The sequence below is a fragment of the Bos indicus x Bos taurus genome, chromosome 7 (genome assembly GCF_003369695.1).
Source record: "Bos indicus x Bos taurus breed Angus x Brahman F1 hybrid chromosome 7, Bos_hybrid_MaternalHap_v2.0, whole genome shotgun sequence".
In the NCBI taxonomy this organism is placed as follows: Eukaryota; Metazoa; Chordata; class Mammalia; order Artiodactyla; family Bovidae; genus Bos; species Bos indicus x Bos taurus.
The window spans coordinates 71,644,280-71,656,736 of NC_040082.1; the positions used below are offsets into that span (position 1 = coordinate 71,644,280).

General features: G+C 56.6%; 1 protein-coding gene and 1 long non-coding RNA gene across 5 annotated transcripts; one reads left to right on the forward strand and one right to left on the reverse strand.

Moving 5' to 3' along the window:
- Window positions 1–355: 355 nt before the first annotated feature.
- PRR7 (proline rich 7, synaptic) lies at window positions 356–10,411 on the reverse strand. 4 transcript variants are annotated; one of them, XM_027546849.1, is made up of 4 exons: window positions 9,699–9,867; window positions 8,247–8,363; window positions 1,055–1,711; window positions 356–836 (listed from the first exon to the last, which is right to left on the reverse strand). In XM_027546849.1, exons 3-4 carry the CDS (start codon window positions 1,464–1,466, stop codon window positions 439–441), a joined length of 810 nt encoding a protein of 269 aa, XP_027402650.1. In that variant the 5' UTR covers window positions 1,467–1,711; window positions 8,247–8,363; window positions 9,699–9,867; the 3' UTR covers window positions 356–438. The 4 variants fall into 4 exon arrangements, with proteins under 4 accessions (XP_027402650.1, XP_027402653.1, XP_027402651.1 ...); XM_027546852.1 differs by lacking the exons at window positions 8,247–8,363; window positions 9,699–9,867 and adding an exon at window positions 9,990–10,411; XM_027546850.1 differs by lacking the exon at window positions 8,247–8,363.
- On the forward strand, window positions 8,270–12,386 carry LOC113895534. Its single transcript, XR_003511866.1, has 3 exons — window positions 8,270–8,976; window positions 11,151–11,316; window positions 12,105–12,386. It is a non-coding gene; the product is annotated as an uncharacterized LOC113895534 (long non-coding RNA).
- Window positions 12,387–12,457: the final 71 nt, after the last annotated feature.

Sequence of the window (12,457 nt, forward strand, 5' to 3'; positions counted from 1 at the left end):
TGCTCCGGGCCTCCAGGGGCTGATCCGTGGTGGGCCGCCTGCCCCGACCCCATTCCCAACTCTTGCTACCTTCAAAGCTGCGAGGGCGCCCTCACCAAGGCCCCAAGGAAAGTGGGGTATGAGGCTCTTGGGGGAACCAACCAAAGGTTTGGAGCAGGCTGACCTCAGCTTTAGCTCTACAGCTTGTTAGTTTTGGGCCGATGAGGCCGGCCACACCTGGCCACCAGAACCTTGGCCGCAAGCAGTGGGTGCCCCCTCCGCTTGTACTAAACCAGATCACACACCTTTATTATCCTCAAAATGTAACAAACGGGGTAAGAAATCCCTCCCTCTCCACCTCCCCCCCCCCCCCCCCCCCCGCAGTCCAAGGGAAGCATTTAAAAAGCCCCGCAATCAGGCCAGGAGTCCGCGGGTGGGGCTCGGGACGCCGGGCGCCCTCTATACGGCTGTAGTCCTCCCGAACAAGGGGATGGAGACCGGCAGGCGCCAAGCTCCGTGCTCCAGTGGCTCTCGGCTGCTGAGCTCTGAGTCGGTCCAGCTGGGGAAGACCCTGCGGCCGCGGTCCGACTGCAGACAGAGCGCAGGGCAGGGCGGCGCAGGCCGTGGGGCACTGGGCAGGTGCAGAGCCGACGTGTAACCCCGGTCCAAGAAGAGCGGCTTGTAGCTGGGTGGCGGCTGCTCCTGTTTCTCCGCGCTGTCGCGGCGGCTCAGAAAGGGCGTAACGATCTTGCGGTAGAGGCCGCGTGTGTCCGTGAGCACCTCGCTGTAGGGCGGCGGCGGCTCGGCCATCATCACCGCCTCTTCGTAGCACGGAGGCTTGGACATGTCCGATTCCGCTGTGGAGTAGGAAATAATCCACGGGTGTGAGGCCAACTCAGCCTCCTGCAGAAACCTCGGCCAGCCGCCAACCCCAGACCCAGCCCGCTCCCTCTTCCTAGGTTCGCTGGAGAGGCTGTCCCGTGGAAGCCCCGCGGGACGGCAGCGAGCCCTCCCCCTGCCGAGGCCTCGACCACCCTAGTGAGCCCGGCCGCCCCCTGGCGCACGCGGTACTCACCTTGGCGGGGGTAGCTCCAAGGCCGGGGCGGCACGGATAGGTGCGGCGGCGGCGGGTGCGGCAGCGCGTGGTGGTGTGCGTGCGGGTGCGCGTGTGGCTGCGCGGGCCCGTGGTGCAGCAGCGGGTGCACGTGCACGTGCTGGTGGGCGTGCGCCGGCGCCTCAAGACGGCCGCGGTGAGGGGGTGGCGGGGGCGCCAGGCCCGGGGGGCTCCCTGCCAGGCTGCCCTCAAGCTCAAGGGGCTCCAGCTCAAGGGCGCGCAGGTTCTGCTCACGCAGCCGCTCCTCCTGGCGCCGTTTGAGGCGGCGGCGCAGGAAGCTGCAAAAGCAGCAGAGTAGGACGATCAGACCCCAGATGAGCCAGAAACCGGCAAAGCACGTGAGGAACGTGTAGGTGCCCTGGGACATAACCATGGCGGCGGCGCGGGCGGCGGGTCCTCGGCTGCTTCACTGGACAATGGGTTCCTCGACGTGGCCCCGGGCCCGCGCCAAGCTCCCAGACGCCGCCAGCGTCACTCGAGGACCCGCGGCCGGGGGCTGCCCGCAGCTGGGCTCAAGTCGTGCGCGCGCAGGCGGGGAGCAGCAGCAGCAGCGGCGCCCGTTCCTTCCCATGGCGCCGGCAGGCGCGCTGGCAGGCCTCACCCGGGACCGCGTGGAACCTGTAGGACAGACACGGGACGCGGTGAAGGCGCGCTGCAGCCCCCGACGACTTCCCTGCCCGCGCGGGTGCCCTGCGCAATCCCGGGGAAGCCTCTGCGGAACCCCCGCACTCCGCGGGGGCCCGGTGATGTCACCAGGGATGACGTCACGCCCGAGGTTTCCCCGGTAGGGCTTTCCCGTATCTGAGACCCGGCTGCCACCGCCGCAGCCTCCCATCCGAGGTGATTCCAGGCCGGCCAGCAGGAGGCGCGCGAAGGCCAGGTTCGGCTTCAGTGTTCCTGAGAGATTCGCCATCCGCATCTCGCGGGTGCAGGGTACCCCAGCCCCGAAAGGGCTTCAGTCTAACCATAGGCAGACACCCAGGCCGCTGAAGGGGAGCCACTGCGCGGTTGCTTTGCGGCGGGGAAAAGGTGGTTCACCTCCTAGGCCCCACAAGCAACCCGCCGGGGCCCAGCTTCAGCCTGTGCATACGCACCTGGCAACGTCTGGCGTCCTAGACCTTGTTCGTGCTCCCAAACCTGGCTGCCCAGAGCTTGGAACATTCCGGCCCGCACCGCGGCCTCCTGGTTGTCTCAGCTGTTGTAGGGGGGATCAGGCGGACGGTTCTTAGTGGCTACTGCGTGCTACCAGCTTGTCTTTGTCTGAGCCGAACATGCCGCCGAGCGTGGGCCGTTCCCTCTTTTCCTTTCCTTTAAGCGCCTCCGCTCGCTGAATCCCATCTCGGTCTCCGCTTCCCGAGCCTCCTACCCATGCGCAGCCCGACTTGGCCCTGCCCTTCTAGCTCCAGGCCGCCATGTCCCTTCCCCCAATTCCTTTCCCTCTCTGCAGAGGGTAGGAAAACTAGCTCAAGTAATCGGTACCGCCTGGGCCCACATCACTCCAGATGGGCACTTCCAGGTCCACCTCCTCTCCACAGCCAGGGTTGAGAGGGGAACCTTGCATTGTAAGAGGTATGTAGGAGGGGAGCCCTGACTTTGGAGGGACAGTGGCAGGCAACTGTTCACCACCCCCTCAGAACAGGAATGAGCTCTTCTTGAATGCCTCACATCCAAGGCGTTTCACATACAGTAACCTTTTGGGGTAATGAATTATTCCTGTTTCACAGATTTTACACAGTTAGCAGCTGTGTGGATGGCAGGTGACGTTTCCATAATTTGAATCCAACCCTGGCCACAAAACCCTAGCCTGGGGTGTTAAGAGTGCTGCCTCCTGAGCTATTTTGTGGGTCTCTTTGGACTCCCCGCCCCCCATCCTCAGCATGCCCAGCCAAGGCACACATGTATTCAGCTCTGGGTGTCACAGTGAGCCTGAGCCCAAGCTGAGGACCCCACATTAAACTTAGACTGGTCTGAGAGCAAGTGGTGGGGGGTGGGGGGGAGCCAGGCCGCCCAGTATATCCCACCCTTCTCCCCAGATGGCTCCTGTCTGACTCCCTGGCTGCTTTGTGCCATGTGCCCCTTAGTGCCCGTGCCAGTCCCTTTCTCCTGGGCCTCCATTTCAGAACAGATAACGGCAGGAACAATAGCTTCACCCGCCCCCTTCACAACCCCACCATGAGGCTGCCATGGCGACGCAGCCCAGATAAAAACACGATGCTGCCAGTCATTGGGGTTAATTAAATCTGTTCTCCTTTTCCTGAGCCCACAGGAATTTTCAGGAGTGCTCTGATGAAGCTGGCACTAACTAGGTACCTCCTTGGCTTGCAGGGCAGGAACAGCTCTGGGTCACAGAAGCACTTCTGGGGCTGGAGGTGATGGAGTTTAGCTGAATTAGAAATACATGCCAAGGACTGTCTGCTGTGTGAAGCCTCGTTTTAGACTCCTTCCATGCAGAATAATCTTATGTAATCAATACCACCTTCCTACTGTGGGGGTCATGCCCATCTGATGGATGAGACAGGCTTAGAAAAGGAAATGACTTGCCCGAGGTCACACAGCTAATAAGGGGAAGAGCTAGGATTTAGCCTGACTCTGAATCCAAAGTCTGTGTTGAAAACTCTCTCCTAAATGATGAGTGAGACGTAAATAAGTATGTGTGAACACTCAGTACAGGAGATTTGGTACCTGTGGGGGGACACTGGCCACACTGGCCAGCCTATAGTCAAAATGCACCTTTCTGTACCTTCTCACCAAAACTTGGTAGTTCTGCTGACCAGCCCTCTGTTCAAGAGTGGGAAAAGGCTACAGGGTGAAAGAGAGGTGGAATGGCAGCTCTAGGGTTAATAAGGAACAAAGGACAGGGACTGCCCTGAGGGGTCTAGTTCAGCTCGTTGGCATTAGAGGCACAGACAGGCCAAACCCAAGATCCGCTAGGTGCCACTGTCGCCTCTCTAGTCTATCAAATGGATATGACCCCCAGCGAGAAGTGGTGCTGAAGATCATGTAAGACGTGATCATCACATATGATCATGTAAGATCATAGAAGAGGCATAGAACAAGCCCTGACATGCAGTAGACAGGCCTTGGAGGGTAGTTTTACTTCTATTTAGCTAAATACCAGCCAAGTGACAGAACTATCGCTGAATTTTACAGACTTGGCCACCGTGGTTCTGAGAGAGAAAGTCTGCATACAGTCTCAGCCGAGTTGGCCCTCTGACCTCACACTGACTCCAGTGCCCAGTGTGGAGGGGAGCAATGACAAATGCTTCTGGGGCTGCTGCTTCATCCTGGTGGTCCAGCAGGCCCAGACGGCAGGAATCCTGCCTGAGCTTCCCTCCTGGTCTAGAGGGAGTTGCTCAGTAACATCTCATCTAATTCACAGTAGGTGCCCACTATATAAATGTCAAAGGATTCATTCAGACTTTTCCAAGGGCTTTTCCTAAGCCAAGTTTCTCAAAGCCTTTCCAAAGGGTTATTCCTTTATCCCTTCACGCCTCATGCATACTCCTGGTGGGTCTCGGAAGCCCTTCAGATGCAGACCCTCTGCCTGTTGCTCACAGCAGCTCACCTTCTCCATCCCCTGCAGACACATGCCTGGTCCTTAGTAAATACCAACTCCGACTGTGTGCTGGGAGCAGAGCCTTCAGCCAGGCTCATCCTTCAGTCTGCTGTTTTATGATTTGCTTTCAGTTTGTTTCCTCCTCATTCTCTTTACTTACCTTCTTGTGGGTTATTTAGACATTTTTCAGGATTCCATCTTGATTTCTTTGTGGAGTTTCTGAGTATATTGCATTGTAGGGTTTTCTTAGGCCATACTCTCACTGGGAGCACAGCGGGGGGATGGGAGTGAGCCTGGGGGGCGGGGGAGTGCCACGTTGTGTCAGTTTCCTCATCAGTGGAGAAGAGTGGGCTAATCCAGGCAAAGGGCTTAGAGACACCCCAAAACATGAGCACTGCTGCCCACAGCTTCAGAGCTGAGGGTACAGAGGTGTGCGCCCCAGGGCTGGATGCTGCAGAGTTTTCTCTCAGTTACCTTATAAACTAGGGGAGCATTCTGCCCATTTGACAGATGAGAACACTTTGCTCAGACAGATTAATGGTCTCTGGGGCCTGGTACACTGCTGTGCATACCTCCCACACTGTTCCTCTGCATAAAGAATTCCAGCACCCTAACCTTAGACCCCAAAGATCTGCTGCTGGCTCTTTTATCTCCACAAAGAGCCCTCCATTTACACCATCTGCCAAATCCTGTTGTTTTTAACCCTCACTGTTGTGTGTCTTCATCTGTCCACCTCCTTTTGTCCCCCTGTCACTGCTGGCTTGGCCAAGCCACTGTTCTCTCTCACCTGGGCTTCCATTACCATCGCCACCAGTTTCTCTGCACACGGTGCTCCTGCTTGGCCTGCCGTTCTCCACACTGCCTGTTTCCCCCAGGCCTTCTATGAACCCAGCTGCAACACGGCCGCACTGCTCTCGCCCCAGCTCTTGCTCCTCAGCCTCTTGGTCTCACCTGTCACCACCCTGGACGTGTCAGCGTCCAGCTCCCTCACGCCCCAGGGATGGCTGAGAAGCCCAGCGATACTGATCACAATGTTCTGTAGTCGCCTGCGTGCATCACAAGGGCTACATCTGTCTTCATCATCTGGCATATGGTAGCTCAAAAACCACTTGTTGAAGGAGTAACTGGAGGTGTTCAGTTACCTGTTTGGTCTTTTACCTGTCTGACAAGGAACATCTCAAGAGCTAGGTCTGCATCCAGTTCATTCCTGGGACATGCTGCCCATTCACCAAAACATCACTGATAACCAAGCTATCACCAGCTCTCAGCCCTCACAGGGAGGTTTATAAACAAGCTGAGGATACATACATCTACATGAATAAATGGAAAAGTCTATGTGGAGATTAAGATGTGTACCAAGGGCTCTGAGGTAGAAAGAGGCAAGGGGCTCTGGGTCACAAGGGGAAGCCCTGGACATGAGGCCAGAGCTGCTAGTCCTGTGAAGGAATAGGAATTCAGGCCAGGGGACAGAGGAGAGAGGGAGGAGAGTGTGGTGCATAGAATGAGGGTGGGGTAGGAAAGGTGACCACTCACCTGTCCTGCATGCCCTCCCTGCATATGCCAAGTCCCCTGCTAACCTCTTTATATTCATTGCCTCAGGCAGGAGGGTGCTCACTCATTCGTGTCTGACTCTTTCCAACTCCATGGACTGCAGCCTCTGTCCATTGAACTTTCCTCTGTCCATAGAATTTTCCTGGCAAGAATACTAAAGTGGGTTGCCATTTCCCACTCCAGGGGATCTTTCCTGGCCCAGGGATCAAATCCGAGTCTCCTGCATTGGCAGGCAGATTCTTTACCACTGTACCACCTTGGGAAGTAAAGGTAGCATGTGTGCATGCTAAGTCGCTTCAGTCCTGTCTGACTCTGTGTGACCGACCCCATGGACTGTAGCCCGCCAGGCTCCTCTGTCCATGGGATTTTCCAGGCAAGAATACTGGAGTCGGTTGCCATTTCCTTCTCCAAGGCAGGAGGGAGTTGCTGTCATCCCCACTCTACAGGCAGGAAGCTGGGGCCACTTCAGGCCCACGTAGCCTATGGGCTTATGAAATCCAGGGAACTGTAGAACCTGGCAGGAAGGTCATTTTAGGGAAGCACTGGTGACATTTTTACACTCCTTTCACACCAAGACAAATGAACTGAAACCAGAAAGAAGTGACAGGAACTGTCCCAGCTGCCACCATTGGCCAGGCATGGAGCTGGCCAGAACCTTATTCCCAGCGAGGCCAAGGTACTGGCTTGACACCTTCACCTGCAGGCAGCGTCTCTGTGATCCAACCTCGGCACCAGGCCAGGAACCCGGGGCTTGGGAAACTGCAAATGGGACAAGAGATGGGAGCCCTAGTGGGTTGGTGTCTTCTCAGATCTGCCCCTCCAAGGGACGTGGCTACAGCTCGGAGTAGGGGAGTAGAGGGAAAGCAGAGGGGATTATACCCTCCTTTGAGGGGCTACCTGGTGAACACACAGAGCACTGAGCAGGGAGCCCTGGGTTCAAATCCTCCTTCTACCCAGCTGTGTAAACCCATCCCAGCTATTCCCATGCCTGAACTGAATTTTCTTCACCTATAAGACAGAAATGATGAGACCAGCCTGGCAGTGCCAAGGGAGGAGCAGAATTGATGTGGGATGTGAAAATACTTCAAGACCAGCATACACAGCTACACTTGATAAACGAAACTGCCAGCACCTTGCAGCCTTAAGAGGTTCAAATGTGTTAACTGGCCATGGTGCCACATGTACACAAGCCTGGAGGTAGTCCAGCAAAAACTGCCATCACCTTCCCATGCGTCAGAGGTCTCAGCCTTGTGACTTAGGCTGGACACTGTTCATGGACATGGTTTGTTGACCCATAATCATTTTTTTGAAAAATATTATGATTAGTTATCAACATTTAAAAACCAGGAGACTTTTACATAAATGTCTGGATTTCTGGTTCACCTTGAAAATTGGACAACTTGGTCATACCAAATCCACATTCTCACATGGTGACGTAGACTGCAGCTGATTAGTGCCCTAGTCCACCTGGGCCCTGGAGCCATTTGGGTTTCCAACTCCTGAGCTAGACTGAGCACCCACAGGGGCCAGCAGTGCATGGGCCTGTTATTGCTAAATTCCTTCTGCTACCACCAAGGTTTTACAAGCTGACCAGGCCGCAGAGCCCACAAACCAAGGAATGGAGCCTCAGGGATTTCCAGGGGACTGAGGTAGCCCTCACTGCTCAACTTCTAATAGAGAGAGGGAGGGAAGGAGGCAGCCCGGCAGTAGCTGGTCCTATAGAGCATCTGGAGGAGCCTGGCAGTTATTGGCTGCTATTGCCAGAAAAAGGAAAGGGGTACCAAGACCTAAAACATAGGGAATATCCTCATTGGAGGAATGTGAAAGAAGGTTAAGAAAGCCCTTCTAGAAGGCTCTACAGTTCTTTTCTGCCTGGGTCACAAGAGATGTATGAAGCAATACCACAGCAGAGAGGGGCCATACCAGCAAAGAAACGAACACTGGAAAACTAGCTCCACCACTTACTGGTTGCTCAGCCTTGGACAAGTCACTTCACTTCCCTGAGCCTTGGAGTCATCATCTTTAAAGTGGGGATCATAAACTTACCTTGCACAATGTTGTAAGGACTAAGGAGATCATGGATGCAGAGCGCTCAACACAGGTCTCCGACAAAGCAGGAACAGAATGAAAGGAGCCTGTGAGTAATTCCAAAGGCACTTCTGCCTGTGGGAGATTCAGGCCTGACTTAGGACACCACCCATCTAAGGGCATCTTTGCCTCAAATGCCTAGCTAATGGTCACCTGTGATACCCAGGACACCTCCCGGGATGGGAAAGGAGACCCCAGGGTGGTTGTGATCACTGGGATATTGGGTCCAAGGCCTGCGGTCGGGGCTGGCATCTGCTGAGTCAGGCCTGGGAGAGCTGGTAGGAGGGCCCTTTCTCTCCCCCAGCAAGCTGCCCACTGAGGGGAGATTGGGAGGGGAGCCAGAGGTCATTTCCTCTGACTCAGCAGCCATTCTGCCCTCAGAGGAGCTCCCCTGGAGGACAGGGCATCTCCATGTGGTGCTGGCCTGCCTGCTGGCCAACCTGCATGCCACCCAGCACAGTCTGGGCTTTGTGCTCAGACAAGAAAGGGACACTTGTGATCCAGACAATGGGCTGGGTGCTCCCATTTGGCCTGGGCTTCAGCTTCCCTGGATCAGCTGTGTCCTTTGCTCCTGCCCACGCTGCTCCTACCCCTCCCTGGAGAATGTGGCTTGAGAAGAGGAGCAGAGAGACCCACCGTGAGCCCAAGCTACCGTTTGGCACATGCTCTGGCCATGAGGAGGAGGGAGGTGAGCATCTTTCCTCTACCCTGGTAGGGACTTTCGCCTTTGAAGCACCCAACTCGTGGCAGGCCATTTCGCTGGCTGTGGGTGCGGTAGGGTGGGGGGGGGATCAGGGAGGGGATGGGGGGTTGGTGTGGCGGGGGTACGGACCCCGGACCCTTGCCTCCTCCTCCCATGGCAGGCCCAGTGGCTGGGCCGCCCCCACGTTTGCTGCCACCCCAGGAGCCCTGCTGCAACGACTGTAGCCACGTGGGAGCCAGCTCGTGCCCACGGGGCCGATCGCCCCCCACCCCCACCCTCGACGGCTGTGGAGGCAGGCACATCCTGACAAGGCCAGAGGGGCGAAGTTCCCCCCGCCACCGCGAGAGGGAGAGTCCTCCTCTCCCTGCGCCCCTGGGATGCGGCCCCTCGTGAGGTGGGGGAGGGGGCGTCGCCGCCCTGCAGCCTCGTTGCCGGGGAGAGCAACCCCGTTGCTGTGGCAACCGTTTCCAAGCGAACCGGCGGCGGCTCGCGCCCCACTCCTCGGCTCACTGGCGCCCTCCCTCTCCCCTCCCTCCCTCCCTCCCTCCCTCCCTCCGCTTTGGGCTGGGGGAGGGGCTGGCCGAGGCGGGGGTCCGAGGCGGCGACCCTGGGCCAGGGAGCGGAGCAGCCCGCAAGGAGGGGCTCAGCCCCGGGACCATCTTTTGCCCGCGCTCCAAACCCGATCGGCCCGCCGCCGCGGTACTCACGGGCCCAGGCATCCTCCTTGAGCTCGTCCTCCTGGCTCAGGGCGAGCGGCGCGGGCCCCGCGGATAGAGCCCCAGACCCGGGGGAGGCGGCGGCCCCAGGGAGCTGACTGTAGCAGCGAAGGCGGCTCCGAGCGCTGGGCTGGAGCCGCGGGGCGCGCGCACGGGCGCGTACACGGCGCGTACCGAGTCCGGCGTGCGCGCGCGCGGCAGCCAGCAGAGTGCCCCCACCCCCAGTCACTAGCTGCCGAGGAGGCTGTCCCGGGAGCGAAAGGCGGAGGACCTGAAACCCACCTGCCGCATCCGAAACTCAGCAGGAAGGGCACCAGGCTCACCCTGCGCAGGGAATGCTGACACCACGCCACACAACTGGCAACAGGCTGTCCGGACCTGGCACACGCTGGCAGACTTCGTGCAGGCCGTCGTCCGCCGAACACACAGTATGCTGAGACAAGCAGCTGAGATGGAAAACCTTGACACACACACAGCCACACACACACGGCTGAGATGGAGAACCCTCACACACACACACACACACACACAGCTCAACCCGGAGAGCACACACATGTCCTGGCCCCGGTCACATCCTGACAGGCACCGCACGCACCACACGCATTGGGCAGGAGTTGGAGCAGGCAGGCACCCCACTGAACCTCTAACTTACAAATATATGGTCCACTCCCAACTCACATCAGTCCTTCCAGTGAATCAAGCCTGAATATTCATTGGAAGGATTGATGCTGAAGCTGAAGCTCCAATACTTTGGCCACCTGATGTGAAGAGCTGACTCATTGGAAAAGACCCTGATGCTGGGAAAGATTGAAGGCAGGGCAAGGGGACAACAGAGGACGAGAGCTTGATGGCATCACTGACTCAATGGACATGAGTTTCAGCAAACTCAGGGAGATGATGAAGGACAAGGAAGCCTGGCGTGCTGCAGTCCACGGGGTCGCAGAGTCAGACACGACTGAGCGACTGAACAACAACCCAGCTCAGGGCCCTGCGCACTGTGTTCCCAGCACACACTACCACATGTCTAGTAAGAAGTAGCACATGGAGTACCTAGTGCTAGATCTGTATACCTGGCCTCCAGGGACTCTGTTCATCTTCAGGGAGCTCTAGTCAGGGCCTCCACTGCCTAGGCTGTCTGATCCTGACTGGCCCCCAGCCTCTTAATTGGGTTCTTTGTTTGCAGTCCAAATTCTCCTCCACACTTAGGGTGGTCTTCCAAAAAACATCCTCTACTCATGTTGGCCAGAACATTTTGGGTTGCAAGTGACAAAACCTCAAAACAAATAGCCTCAAGACCTATTTGTGTAATGTAACTTTCCCTGTAACTGGAATGTCCAGGGGATTTTAAGCTATGGTCCCAATTGGTTCCGGGTGTTCTAGCAATGCAATGAGGCATTTATCTGTTCTCTCCACTCAGCTTTCTTCTGCTTGCATCATTTTCAGGTAAATCTGCCTCCATGTGGTGGTGAGGTTGACCCCACAGCTCTAGACACAAGCCATCCATCCCTAGAGGAACTGAGAACACCGGCTGTCCGTCAGTAGTTCAGGCAATCCCCCAGGCTCCTTTTGGATATGTTTTGGCCAAGTGTACAGAGGTGAACCAATCCAGGTACGGGCGAAGGGATATGTGTTCGGTCACCCAGTATCCATTCCCTTTTCTTTGGGCACCCTTATTTCACTGTGGGACTCACCACACCCCCATCAGGTGCCCGTGATGTACAGTGGGCAGATTCCCAGCCTGGCCATTTGGACTCCTTGAAGCTCAGTAGTGCAAAGACATAAACATGGCTGTAACATCTTGCTTCTGGGGGTTGTGCTACCTGATGAGCTGCCTAAGTCCTGGTTCTCTCAGCTCCTGCATATCATTTTAACACATTCTAAGTTAGCTATAGGACAGCTGTCACTTGCAACCAAAGATCCCTGACAGTGCCCCCTGGGTCACATGCTCTAAGTGTATGTGTATACAGCAAGTGCCAGCCCAGTCCCATCTGAACCATGAAGACTAAGGAGTTTGCCCAAAGGAAACATGGGGTGCTTTTATACATGTTAGGCAGACACTCTAACACCACCACCTAAAATCCTTCAGGACTTCCCCCACCTTCCAGATGAGACCCCACATCCTAGCACAGCTTTCAAAACCCAGCATGGCAGTCTCCTTGAACTTGGCTCCAGCCGTTGCCCCACTAGAGGCTCCAGATCACCCATCTGACTCCTTTTCCGGGAACATGATTCTGTATCCTGGAGGGTCCTAACTGGACAACTCTGTGACAAGGGGCCTCCTCCCTTGCTTTGTGTTGGCCCTCAGTCTCAGCCCTAGCCCCAGCAGTTCTAGAATCATCTCTGCTACAGTGCTGATCACACTGAGTCCCACTGTTCCCCCATCTGCTTGCCTACCAGACTGAGTTCCAAGCTAGCAGGGGGCCTCATCTCCATCTGGGTTTCCAACAGAGCTGGATGGGGACATGAACTTGGGGAAGACTTGTTAGTAAGTGAATTCTGGAACTTTCCTCTGCCAAGGATCCACTGTGGTAAGAACTTTAAAGTGGGTTGAACCCTTGCCAAGAAGTTCCCTGGGTGCCTACCTAGCCTAAGGGGAGTCTGGTGGGAGGTTTGCATGCATGCATGCTCAGACGTGTCTGACTCTCTGCAACCCCTTGGACCATAGCGCTCCAGGCTCCTCTGTCCATGGGATTTCCCAGGCAAGAATACTGGAGTGGGTTGCCATTCTCTTCTCCAGGGGATCTTCCTGA